Source organism: Melospiza melodia, chromosome 30, assembly GCF_035770615.1.
Source record: "Melospiza melodia melodia isolate bMelMel2 chromosome 30, bMelMel2.pri, whole genome shotgun sequence".
NCBI classification, from domain to species: Eukaryota; Metazoa; Chordata; class Aves; order Passeriformes; family Passerellidae; genus Melospiza; species Melospiza melodia.
In genome coordinates this window covers 209,969-222,344 of record NC_086223.1, presented here as the reverse complement: position 1 = coordinate 222,344, position 12,376 = coordinate 209,969, and the positions used below count along the sequence as shown (strand labels likewise).

The window sequence follows — 12,376 nt, the reverse complement described above, 5'->3', positions numbered from 1 at the left end:
ACCGCGCACCGAGGGCACCCCGCGCCCCGGCCCCTCGGGCTGGCCGTGATGCAAGCGCATCCTGATGGGAAGCCATGGCAACCGCAGCCGGAATTTTCCTGCCCGTATCCCCCTCCCCGCGGCCCCTCGGCAGCCGGGGCGAACGGGGCGCCCGCGGGGTCCCCATACGGTGGCGGGATCCAATGCCGCAGTGCCCCGTCCCCCCTCCGGGCCATGGGGTGGGAATGGGGGGTGGCACCCACGGGGGTGTCCCTGTGGGGCTGGGGGCGCTGGGTGCGGGCAAGAGCGGGGTCTGAAGCCCACCCCCAAGTGCGGGGGGACGTCCCGCGCAGCAGAGCCGGGGTGCAGAGGGGAAACTGAGGCACGGAAGGGTGCTCACTTTCCTTGCTCCAGTCTCAAGCAACCATGACCTTCCCCAGCCCCAGCCCGCGGGGACGTGTGGGGAGAGCCGGTTCCCGTCCCCTCTGCTCCGGTTGGGACGCGCTGCCCGCCAGAACCGGGCAAGAGCCGCGCAGGGCTCGCGGTACGAAGCGCCGCGTGCCCGTGCCTCAGTTTCCCCCGCCGCATCCCCCGGTCTCGGAGCGGGGGGTGATTCCGAGGGGTCACGGCTGGAGCTCCGTGTCCGGGAGCTCTCGCTGCCCCCCGGCCCCGCCGTCCGTGACACCCCCGTGCCCGCGGGTGCCGGGACCGGGCTGGTGCCGGGGCTCGGAGCCGCTCCCGCCCGTGGGTACCGGGCACTCGGAGCGGCTCTCGGGGCTCGGAGCGGGTCCTTCCGTGGGAGCCGGAGCCGCCCTTTGGTTCCGGTGCCGCCGGTGGGCGCGGAGGCTCGGAGCGTCTCGCGGGGCTCGGTGCGTGTCCCGAGGGTGTCCCCGCGGCCCCTCCACGTGCGCTCGGGGGGCTCGGGGGCGCGGCCTCCGCACCGGGGCGGGACCGCGGCCACCGGGGGAGGCGGGACCGGCACCGGGGGGCGCGGCCAGCGGCGGAAGCGCGGGGGCGGGGCGGCGGCGGCAGCGAGGGGGGGGCGCCGCGGCCGTGCGAGGGCGGCGGCGGCGGCCGCCGGTGCCGGTGCGCTCCCGGTCCCCGGTCCCCGCGGGCCATGCGGCGGCCGTAGCCATGCAGCGCGACGGGGATGCGGCGGCGGCCGCCGCGGCCTCGTACCGGGTGCTCAGCCGGCTGCTGGGCTATGGCACCGGGCCGGAGGCGGGCGCGGCGGGCGGCGCCGGTGCCGGTACCGGCGCGGCGGGCGCGGGGCCCGGCGGCGGGGGGCGGCTGCCGGGGGCCGGGCCGGCGCTGCGCAGCCCGCGGCCGCAGCTGATGGTTTTCCGCAACGCGGCGGCCGAGGGCCGGCCCGGCGAGGACTGCGGCCCGGTAGCGGCGGCGGCGGCGGCGGCGGCGGGCGGGGGCGTCCCGGGGGGCGGCGGGGCCGAGCTGTGCCCGCGGCACCGCTGCGCGCTGGAGCCCAAAGCGGCGGCGGGCTGGGGAGCGGCGGCGCAGAGCGGGCTGGAGCTGCAGCTGGCGGCGCTGGGGCTGCGCCCGCCGGGGCTGGGGGCCAAGGGGGCGGCGGGCGCGGCGGGCACCCCCTGCCCGTGCCTCGGGCCGCCCGCCGGCGAGGAGACCAGCGATGCGCTGCTGGTGCTCGAGGCGCTGGAGCCCGACGAGGGCGGCAGCGGCTCCGAGGACGAGCCGGGGTCCCCCGGGCGCGGGGCCGCCCGTGCCGGCGGCAGAGCGGCAGCCCCGGGCCCTGCGCAGCCGCCCGCGGGCACCGGCACCGGCCCCGGCGGCAGGAAGGGCTCGCTCCGCATCCGCCTCAGCCGCCTCTTCCGCACCAAGAGCTGCAGCGGCGGCTCGGCCACCGGGGACGCCGCCAGCGCCGCCGCCTCGGCCGGGAGCCTCACGGATGTGTGCGGGGCCCGCGGCCGGGAGCAGGAGCCGGGCAGGTACGCGGGCACCGGGCTGGGATGGGGGGATGCCGCCGGGGCAGCGCGGGGTGCGGGCCGGGGTGTCCCGGGGCCATGTTGTGATGCTCTCCCGGAGGGGGATGTGGGGCTCCGGGGCCATCCCGCCCCGCGGGTCCCGGTTGGGATCGAGCTCTCGGAGCGGCTGCCGAGGCCTCGTCGCTCGCTCGGGAACGCTGGAGCCCGGGAGAGGCCGGCGGAGCAGGGTCGCGCTGATCCAGGCCTGCAACCCTGATGGGGATGGTGGTAAAACCTGTGGGAGCGGTACCGGGAGCGGGGCTTGGAGCATCAGCCCCGTGAGGAGCGGCTAAGGGGGCTGGGGGTCCCAGGCTCTGCCACTGTGGGGGCTCAGCTCTCCCCTCCGTGCAGGAGGAATCATTGCCAGCCCCAGCTTGGCTGGGATGGAGGCAGAAATCCCGGGATATCTTGGTGTGGGGCCTCACACGTCCCTGCTGTCCCTTACCTCTGTTCCAGCAGGCAGGAGCTGCTTGATGCCAGCCATGGCTGGTCCAGGGCAGCTCCATCCCTGCTTCCAGGGCAGCTCCATCCATGCTTCCAGATCTGCTCCATCCCAGGGCAGCTGAGAGGGTGCTGAGTGGGTCTTGAGATGGTGCTGAGCTGGTCCTGAGATAGTGCTGAGTGGGTGCTCAAATGTTGCTGAGTCGATCCTGAGCCTGTCCTGAGAGGTGCTGAGGGGGTCCTGAGGGGCGGCCGCTCCCGCCCGAGCCGCGCTGCCGCCGTCTCCGTGGACGCTGAGGGCTGTGCCCCTCTGCAGCGTGTGCGGGACGCGTGGCCGGGCAGAATTGGGGATGGGGGCCCTCGGTGTGAAATAAACAGGGCAGGAGACTTTTTATCCCTTTAAAGCCTTTATTAAAAGTGTTCAGGTCACTATTGGGAAGCCCGACGGAGCTGCAGTTTCCGTCGTTTCTCTCTGGGTGACTCGGAGGAGGACGATGCACACAGCTTTGTCCACCAGGGGCAGAGCTGCGAGTCCCGTCCTCGTGCGAGCTTTGGGCGTAACCCTGGTCTCGACGCTCCACTGGCTCCCGGCTCCAGGTCTTGGTTTAAGATGAGATCTTTCTCCGGGAAGAAGAGCCATTAACTTAGTCCTAGCCGGGGCCTTTTCTGATACAAAAGGAGCCATTTGCTGCAAGGACTGCGGATTGGTTGCTGAGATGGTCCTGAGATGGTGCTGATTGCTTGCTGAGATGGTGCTGAGTCGGTACTGATTGGGTGCTGAGATGGTACTGAGTGGGTGCTGATTGGTTGCTGAGATGGTGCTGAGATGGTGCTGAATAGGTGCGGATTGGTTGCTTAGATGATCCTGAGATGGTGTTAATTGGGTGCTGAGATGGTGCTGAGTGGGGTCTGATTGGTGCTGAGATGGTGCTGATTTGGTGCTGAGATGGTGCTGAATAGGTGCGGATTGGTTGCTGAGATGGTGCTGAGGTAGTGCTGATTGGTTGCTGAGATGGTGCTGAATAGGTGTGGATTGGTTGCTTAGATGATCCTGAGATGGTGATGATTACGTGCTGCGATGGTGCTGAGATGGTGCTGATTGGTTTCTTAGATGATCCTGAGATGGTGCTGATTGGTTGCTGAGATGGTGCTGAATAGGTGCGGATTGGTTGCTTAGATGATCCTGAGTGGGTGCTGAGATGGTCCTGGGATGGTGCGGATTGGTTGCTGAGATGATCCTGAGATGTTGCTGCGTGGGTGCTGAGATGGTGCTGAGCGGTAACGAGTCTGTCCTGGGCAGGTGATGAGGGGAGGCCGTTCTCTCGATCCCTGCCCCGAGCAGGAGTTGGAGAAAACCGTGGCTGTAGGGGCTGGCAAGGATGGAGAGGGTTCTCCTGGTAGGAGAGGGTTCTCCTGGTGAGAGAAGGTTCTCTGGTGGAAGAAGTTTCTCCTGGTGGAAAAGGTTCTGCTGTTTTTCCTGCTGGGATTCGGGGTCTCCCTCCCCATCTCTCCTCACCCAATTTTTCCCTGTTTTCCACCCCCAGGAAACACAGACTGACAAGAACCCAAAGTGCCTTTTCCCCTGTTGTGTTCAGCCCCCTCTTCACAGGTGAGGATTTGGGGGGGATTTGTGCAAGTTTGGGGGTTTTTGTTTTGCTGTGGGACGAGCAGGGAATGGGGTATTTCACTTTGGAGCCTCCTCATCCCATCCAGCTGCTGGGCTTGTGGCAAATTACCTCAAAATCTCTCCTAAGATGGAAAAATTTATCTTGGGAGCATCGAGTGGGAAAAACCTCTCAAACCCTGCAGAATTCCTTTCCCTTTGCTCATCCTGGGTCCTAACGGGGCTTTTCCCTCTCCCTTTTCCAGGTGAGACGGTGTCACTGGTGGACGTGGACATTTCCCAGCGAGGGCTCAGTTCCCCTCACCCTCCGACCCCTCCGCCGCCGCCCCGCCGCAGCCTCAGCCTGCTCGGTACTGCCCTAGGATGGTCCCTGGGAACCCGGGGATGGTCCTTGGTGCCCTGGGATTCTTCCCTGGGGCCCTGGGAATTCCAGTGCTGGAAAAGGGATCCCTGTCCTCCAGCCGTTGCCAAACCAGAGAGGAAGTACTGCTGGGAATCCCCCAATTCCCTTTTCCAGGCAGTTTTCCCAGACTCTGAAGCTCCACTGGGAATTCCCAAATTCTCTTTTCCATGCTGTTTCCCCAGACTCTGCTGGGAATCCCAAAGTTCCCTTTTCAATTCTGTTTTCTGGGGCTCCACTGGGAATCCCCCAGTTTCCTTTTCCAGGCAGTTTCCCAGGCTCTGGGGCTGTTCTCTCCCTGTTTCCTGACCTGTCTCTGCTCTCTCCTAGATGACATCAGTGGGACGCTGCCTCCGGCTGTGCTTGTGGGGCCCATGGGCTCTTCCCTGCAATCCTTCCCTCTGCCTCCGCCTCCTCCGCCCCACGCCCCAGGTCAGCTCAGCTTGGCCAGCTCTGCCTCTGTCCTCCAGGAATTCTGCTTTTTCCCCTCCTGGAGTTGTGCTTTCCCCCCCTCCTGGAGTTGTGCTTTCCCCCCCTCCTGGAATTCTGCTTTTTCCCCCTCCTGGAGTTCTGCTTTTTTCCTCTCTTGCAATCTCCACCTTTTCCCTTCCTGGAGTCCCCACTTTTTCTCTCCTGCAGTTTCCAGGTGTCTCTGGGTGACAATGACAGTGGCAGTGACCTGTGTGTATCTAGGTGACTGTGACAATGACCCTGGCTGCCTCTGGGTGACAGTGACCTTGGCTGTTTCTGGGTGACAATGGCAGTGACAATGACCTTGAGGGGGTCTCTGTGTGACAATGACAGTGATAGCGACCCTGTCTGTCTCTGTGTGACAGTGACAATGACAGTGACAATGACCCTGTCTGTCTGTCTGTCCTGCAGAGGCCTTTCCCCGGATCGTGCCCCTGCGTCCCCCCGAGGCCCCGGGCCAGCCGCCCCCTCCTCACCTGCAGTGTCCCCTGGCCCGGCCTGACCCCAGCAGCTTTGCTGCCAGCCTGAGGGAGCTGGAGAAGGTACCGGGGCGGGGGAGAGTCCGAGCCCTCAGGGATTGGGATTGGGAATGTGGCTGCTCAGGGACTGTGATGGGAATGCGGCCCCTCAGGGATTGGGGTTTGGAATTCCTGCTCTTCAGAGACTGGGGTTTGGGAATGTGGCCCCTCAGGGATTGGGATTGGGAATGCGGCCCCTCAGGGATTGGGGTTTGGAATTCCTGCCCTTCAGAGACTGGGGTTTGGGAATGCGGCCCCTCAGGGCCTGGGGTTTGGGAATGCGGCCCCTCAGGGATTGGGGTTTGGAATTCCTGCCCCTCGGGGCCTGGGATTGGGAATGTGGCTGCTCAGGGACTGTGATGGGAATGCGGCCCCTCAGGGATTGGGGTTTGGAAGTCCTGCCCTTCAGAGACTGGGGTTTGGGAATGCAGTCCCTCAGGGCCTGGGGTTTGGGAATGCGGTCCCTCAGGGATTGGGATTTGGGAATGCGGCCCCTCAGGGATTGGGATTTGGGAATGCGGCCCCTCAGGGATTGGGATTTGGGAATGCGGCCCCTCAGGGCCTGGGGTTTGGAATTCCTGCCCTCAGGGACTGGGGTTTGGGAATGCGGCCCCTCAGGGATTGGGGTTTGGGAATGCAGCCCCTCAGGGATTGGGGTTTGGAATTCCTGCCCCTCAAGGATTGGGGTTTGGGAATGTGGCCCCTCAGGGCCTGGGATTGGGAATGCGGCCCCTCAGGGCCTGGGTTTGGGAATCCATGATTTTGGAGTCCAGGAAAATCCATGATTTTGGAGTCCAGTCCGTTTCTGGGTGTGGAAGGGGGGTCTGGGTCCCCTCTGTCCCCTCAGGGCCTGGCGTCCCCTCTGTCCCCTCATCCCTCAATCCCAACCGCCCACACCGGGTGCAATTCCCCATGAGGATCGGCCTCCCCGTTCAGCTGCCGCTCTCTGTTCCCAGTGCGGGTGGTACTGGGGCCCCATGAACTGGGAGGACGCTGAGATGAAGCTGAAGGGGAAACCGGACGGGTCCTTCCTGGTGCGGGACAGCTCCGACCCCCGCTACATCCTGAGCCTGAGCTTCCGCTCTCAGGGCATCACGCACCACACCCGCATGGAGCACTACCGAGGTGAGGCATTCCCGGGATCCCAAATCCCATCCATTCCCTGCTCCAGGGAGTTATAAATCACCCACATACCACACCCGAATGGAGCACTACTGAGGTGAGACATTCCTGGGATCTCAAATCCCATCCATTCCCTGCTCCAGGGAGTTATAAATCACCCACATACTCCACCCGAATGGAGCACTGCTGAGGTGAGACATTCCCGGGATCCCAAATCCCTGGGGTGCCATCCATTCCCTGCTCCAGGGGGTGATTTGTAACCCACCCACCACACCCACATGGAGCACTACATTCCCGGAATCCCAAATCCTTGGGATGCCATTCTCAGCTCCAGGGTATTAGAAATCACCCACCACACCTTCATGGAGCACTACCGAGGAATAAAGAGCTGCCAGTGCCTTGGAAAAAATGGAAAAAAAGAACTGTCAGTGCCTGGAAAAAGTGGGAATAAGGAGCTGGCAGTGCCTTGGAAAAATGGAAAAAAAGAACTGGCAGTGCCTGGAAAAAGTGGGAATAAGGAGCTGGCAGTGCCCTGGAAAGCTGGATTTAAAGGAAATTCTGACAAATGGAGATTTTAGGGAGAATTTATTCCTGGGAAGTGTGGTCAGGCGTTGGAACAGGTTGCACACAGAGTCCCCATCCCTGGAAGTGTCCAAGCCCCACGTGGATGTGGCACCTGGGGACACGGTGACGCTGGTGTCCAGGGGACAAGCTGGGATCTTTCCCAGCCTGCAGAATTCCCAGATTTTGGTGGAGGAGGGGGTGCCCAGGCTGGTGTGACCCACTGGGAGCTCTGGTGTCCCCAGCTCCAGTTTCATCCTGGGCCACCTGGTGGGTCAGGTGACAGCACGGGGACAAAGGGTGACCCAGGGCCTAATTAACAATCCTGTTAATCAAGGAGCAGGAACATGAAACTGCTCTCGTGGAAAATGATCCCAGGGCTGGGAAATGGGGACAGCAGCACCTGGGAATGCTCCAAGGTCACCTTCCCTTGGGGATGTTGGCATGGAGAAGGGGCACGCCAGAATATGAGAATATTTAATTTCCTAGATGTCATAATATTAAATTAACTAAATATAAGAATATTTGATTGATTAAATAGAAGAATATTTAATTTATTTATTATAAGAATATTGAGAAGTTTAGCTGTTCCCAAATCTGCAAAACAGAGCCCATTCCAGGGGATTTTGGCAATGCCATATTTGTCACTGAGCATCCTTCCCCTGTTGTTTCTGTGATGGTGCTGGGGAAGCTACTTTGCCAAAAATTCATTGGAATAAAGCGAATTATTCCCCTCTGCCTTCCCAAAAATCTGAAATAACGGGAATAACTCCCCTGTGCTTTTCCAAAATTCCCCTAGAATAACGGGAATAACTCCCCTGTGCTTTCCCAAAATTCCCCTGGAATAATGGGAATTCTTTCTCTCGTGGAAGGGACCTTCAGCCTGTGGTGCCACCCCAAGTTCGAGGACCGCTGCCAGTCCGTGGTGGAGTTCATCAAGAGGGCGATCATGCACTCCAAAAATGGGAAATTCCTCTACTTCCTGCGCTCCCGGGTCCCAGGTGAGCCCGGAAATGGGATGGGCCAGGTGAGCCTGGGAATGGGATGGGACAGGTGAGCCTGGGAATGGGATGGGCCAGGGATCCAGGTGATCCTGATAATGGGATTGTCCAGGTGAGCCTGGGAATAACCTAATCCTGCCTAATCCTGATCTCCAAAATCTCCTTTTTTTCCCCCAAAAAGGTCTCCCTCCGACGCCTGTCCAGCTCCTGTACCCCGTCTCCAGGTTCAGCAACGTCAAATCCCTGCAGCACCTTTGCCGCTTCCGGATCCGGCAGCTGGTCCGGATCGACCACATTCCCGAGCTCCCGCTGCCCAAGTGAGTGCTGGGATTCCCCCGTGGATCATCCCTGGAATTCCCTCCCTCCCTCCCAGGCAGCGGGAAGGCATCTGTGAGCTCAGATCCGGGAGGGAATCGTGGGCTTTTCCAGCTTTGGGGTAGCGGGATCGATGTCCTGCGGGGTTGTGGGGTGCAGTGGGAATTCTGAGCGGCCTGGGAATGAGGGATTCCCTGCTGTGCCAGAGCTTTGGGAAGCAGCTCCTGTTCCTGTGGAATTTCAGAGGAGTCATGGCTCTGGGATCCTGCTCTTCCCAGTGTTTTGCCATGGAAGAGGCTCTGGGTGTGCTTCAGGAATATTGGAAGGTTGTGGCTCAGGGATCCGGCTCTTCCTGGTGTTTTTACTGGTGTTTTTTCTGGTTGTGTTTTGGGAACATCAGACGGGCTGTTCTCTGGCAATATTGGAAGAGTTGTGGCTCAGGGGTCCAGCTATTCCCAGTGTTTTTCCAGGGAAGAGGCTCTGGCTGTGTTTTGGGAATGTTTCAGAGGGGCTGTGGCTCAGGGCTCCGGCTGTTCCCTGTTTTTCCAGGCCCCTGATCTCCTACATCCGCAAGTTCTACTACTACGACCCGCAGGAGGAGCAGTACCTGTCCCTCAAGGAGGCGCAGCTCATCTCCCGACAGAAGCAGGAGCCCGAGTCCTCCACGTAGCAGGGCCGGAGCCGCCCGGCACTGACGGTGCGGGAATGGGCCGGGAGCGGTCAGGGAATGGTTTTGGAACGGTCTGGGAATGCCCCAGGAATGGCTGGGAATGGCGCCTCATCCCAGGATCCAACCCTGTTCCCTCAGAAACCCCCTGGGGAAGCCGTGGCTGCTCCCTCAGGGGTCTTTTACCATTCCCAAATTTTCTCTGGAGAAGAGAACAAGGCTTTCTGGCCTTCTCCCATTCCCAGTTTTCCTTGGGAAGGGGAGCAAGTCTTCCTTGCCCCTTACCCTTGGGAATGGGAACAGCATTCCTGGCCTTTTACCATTCCCAAAATTCTTCTTGGAGAGGAGAAGAAGGTTTCGTGTTCTTCTACCATTCCCAGCTTTCCTTGGGAAGGGGAACAAGGCTTCTTGGCCTTTTACCATTCCCATCTTTCCTCAGGAAGGGCCCAACCCTGCTGCTCCTCCCTTGTTCCCATTCCCCCTCTCCCCCAGGCCCCCATCCCTCCCAATCCCATCTCTGATCCCAACTCCTGGTGTTTTTTCCCAGCAGGAATTTGGTTGTTGCCCTCCCGCCACGGTGGGGAGGAGGCCGAGCTCCTGCTGCTGCTGCTGCTGCTCCTTTCCTGGAGGAGAGGGCCCAGCATTCCCGGGAAGCCAGCAGAGCAGGAAAAGGAATCCTGGGGGAACCCAGCCCGGCCCCGCGGATCCCCGCGGAACAAAGAATGTCATGGCACTATTCCCGAGTTTTCCTGGAAGATTTCAGTTTGGACGTCTCTGGATTTTTAACTTTTTTTTTTTTTTTTGGATCATCGGCATGAGGAAAAACTGGATTTTCTGATCCCGCTGGATTTTCTGATCCCACCTTGGGAATTTCCAGGTGGGCGAGAGGGAGGAGAAAAGGGGGAATTCTCTGGGAAGATCCATCCATCTGCTCCCAGGCGTCGTGGCAAGGCTTTGATCCTCTCTGGAGAGCTGCAAACGGAGCCAGGGGCTGGAAGAACCCCTGGGAATAACCCCTGGGAATAAACAAAGTGTGGAGTTCTGAGCAGCCCCACAGCTCCCCCGCTTCCCAGGATTTGGGATAAGAGATCCAAACCCTCCAGGAGAGGCAGGAGCATCCTGGGAGAAGCTTGGAGCCGTGGAAGATGGAAGGAAGGGAGGAAGGAGGAGCGTGGGACGTGGTGGATCCAGAGGGAACGCTGCTGGAAGGTTCCCTGGAGCCCTGGGAAGGTGGAAGAGCTGCTGCTGGAATTGCTGGAGCTGCCCAGGAATCCCAGGCCTGGGATGGGCTCTCCCAGCCTGTCCCTGGTGGGTTCCAGAGGCTGGGAATGGAGTGAATCCTCCTGGAGCAGCTCTCTCCTCTCCCTGGGACATCAGGAACTAAATCCAGGAGAGTTTTGGCTCTTTCCCTGATTTTGGGCCCAAATTCCCTCCCTCACCCCTTGGGATCCCGGGCTTCTCCATCCCCCGAGCAGGAATTCCATGGGGGAACTTCCAGCTGGGAATTCTGGAGAATTCTCCCCTGCCGTGTGTCAAAGGAGCAGCATTCCAGTGCTCTGAATCCAAGGAATTGCCCCATCCTGCTGGATCTGAGGATTCCCTGGAGCCCTGGGACAACCCCAGTCCTGGAATTCCTGTGGATTTCAATGGAAAGAATTCCAAGCTGCTTCGCCACAAAAGGTGCTACAAATCCTGCCCTGCCTGCCTCCTCCAGCTGGGATTTGGAGGGGGGAAAAAAAAACCCACAATCCTTAAAAACATTCCAGGTTTCTGGGTGAAACTGAGCCTGAAAATCCATGGAAATACCTCATGGCACTGTGTGAGGGAAAACCTTCCCAAGAACCAGGCCTGCTCCAGCTTTTCTTCCCCCCCAAAAAAAAAATCCTGGAAAAAAAAAAAAAAAGGAAAAGTGGATCAGGGATGGATAGTGGGATGCAGGGAATTGGGAAGGTGTGAGTCAATCCAGGACAAATCCAGGGAAAATTCTGTTCCCTCCATGGGGTGGTGGTGACAGCATTCCCACTCTTCTTTGGAATGGGAGAGGTTTGGGAAGGGGAGCAGCAGATCAGGGAAAAGCAGAGCTGGGGTTTTTGGGGTCTTTTTGCCATCCTGGGGCGCTCCCAATCCCCCAAAATCCACCTGGGGTGCTCCCAGTGCTCCCAATCCAGGGCTTCACCCCAAATCCCAGGAATTTCACGGGATCCAGCCTCACCTTTGGAGGAAGAATGAGCAGATTCCAGCAGCTCCCAGGGCAGGAGATTCCCAGGATTTTGGGAATCACCCTTTGGAACTAAAAAAAAAAAAAAAAAAAAAAAAAAATGCAGCTTTTGCTTAATTTTATTTTTTTTATCCCCCCTTTTTTAATTTTTAATTTTAATCTTTTTTTTTTTTGTGTGTGTGCTTAATTTATTCAAATAGTGGCTGTATAATTTATTTTCATAAATATATGAGAAAAGTTACTAAATGGTTAAAAAATAATAATAAAAAAACCAAACGGACTTTGCAGGCCAATCTTTCAGATTTAATGAAAAAAATTAATTAATAATAATAATATTAATAATTATGGGTTTTGATATGAACCACAAATGCACTTTTGGGTGTGTTTGGTTATTTTTTGGGGTGGGGAGCTGTGGGGTTTGTGTGTAAATATTGTATTTATAGGCATGTTTGGCCTCTTGTGGGGGATTTTAGGAACTGCTGGTGTGGAATTCCTGGATTTTGGGGGTTTTGGGGTTTTTTTGGGGGTATTTTTTTTTCCTACAGGGTCAGCCAGGAAGAGCTGACTTGGTGTTTGTAAAACTCATTTTTAGCGTCGATTTTGGGGTTTTTTTGTGTTGTTTGGGATTTTATTTTTTTTGCTGTGGGAGGGGTGGGAAGGGAAGAGAGAAAGGGTTTGAAATAAAAACCTTGGAAATTGTTGGATGTTTTTTGTGGTGAATTCTGAGTCCTTGACCCCCTCCAGGTTCCTTTTTTTGGGGCATCCTGTGACCCCAAAATCCCTCGGGGATCTCGGGGTCCCCCCCTCCTGTCCCCCCAAATCCCCTTCCCTGTTTCCCTCCTCCCAAATCTCCCTCAGGCCACGCAGATCAAAGGTGGAATTGGGGCTGGGGGGGTTTGGGGGGGCTCCGAGCCCCAGGGAGCTTCATCCCCTTCATCTCCACCCTCTCCTCCTCCTGCACCCCAAACCCGGGGCTCCCTTTTAGGGTTTTTATTTCTTGGGTCCCTTTGGCTGCTGGAACTCCCCAGGACCCCTCGGGGCAGATTTGGGGTCCCTGGAAGGGGG

The 12,376-nt window shown here is 58.9% G+C and overlaps 1 protein-coding gene across 1 annotated transcript; it reads left to right on the top strand.

The window, feature by feature from the left end:
* Positions 1-405: 405 nt before the first annotated feature.
* SOCS7 (suppressor of cytokine signaling 7) lies at positions 406-11,980 on the top strand. Its single transcript, XM_063178656.1, has 10 exons — positions 406-1,937; positions 3,959-4,023; positions 4,284-4,388; positions 4,769-4,870; positions 5,321-5,451; positions 6,384-6,552; positions 7,983-8,111; positions 8,293-8,428; positions 8,976-9,123; positions 9,644-11,980. Exons 1-9 carry the CDS (start codon positions 406-408, stop codon positions 9,094-9,096), a joined length of 2,490 nt encoding a protein of 829 aa, XP_063034726.1. The 3' UTR covers positions 9,097-9,123; positions 9,644-11,980.
* The last annotated feature ends 396 nt before the right edge of the window (positions 11,981-12,376 follow it).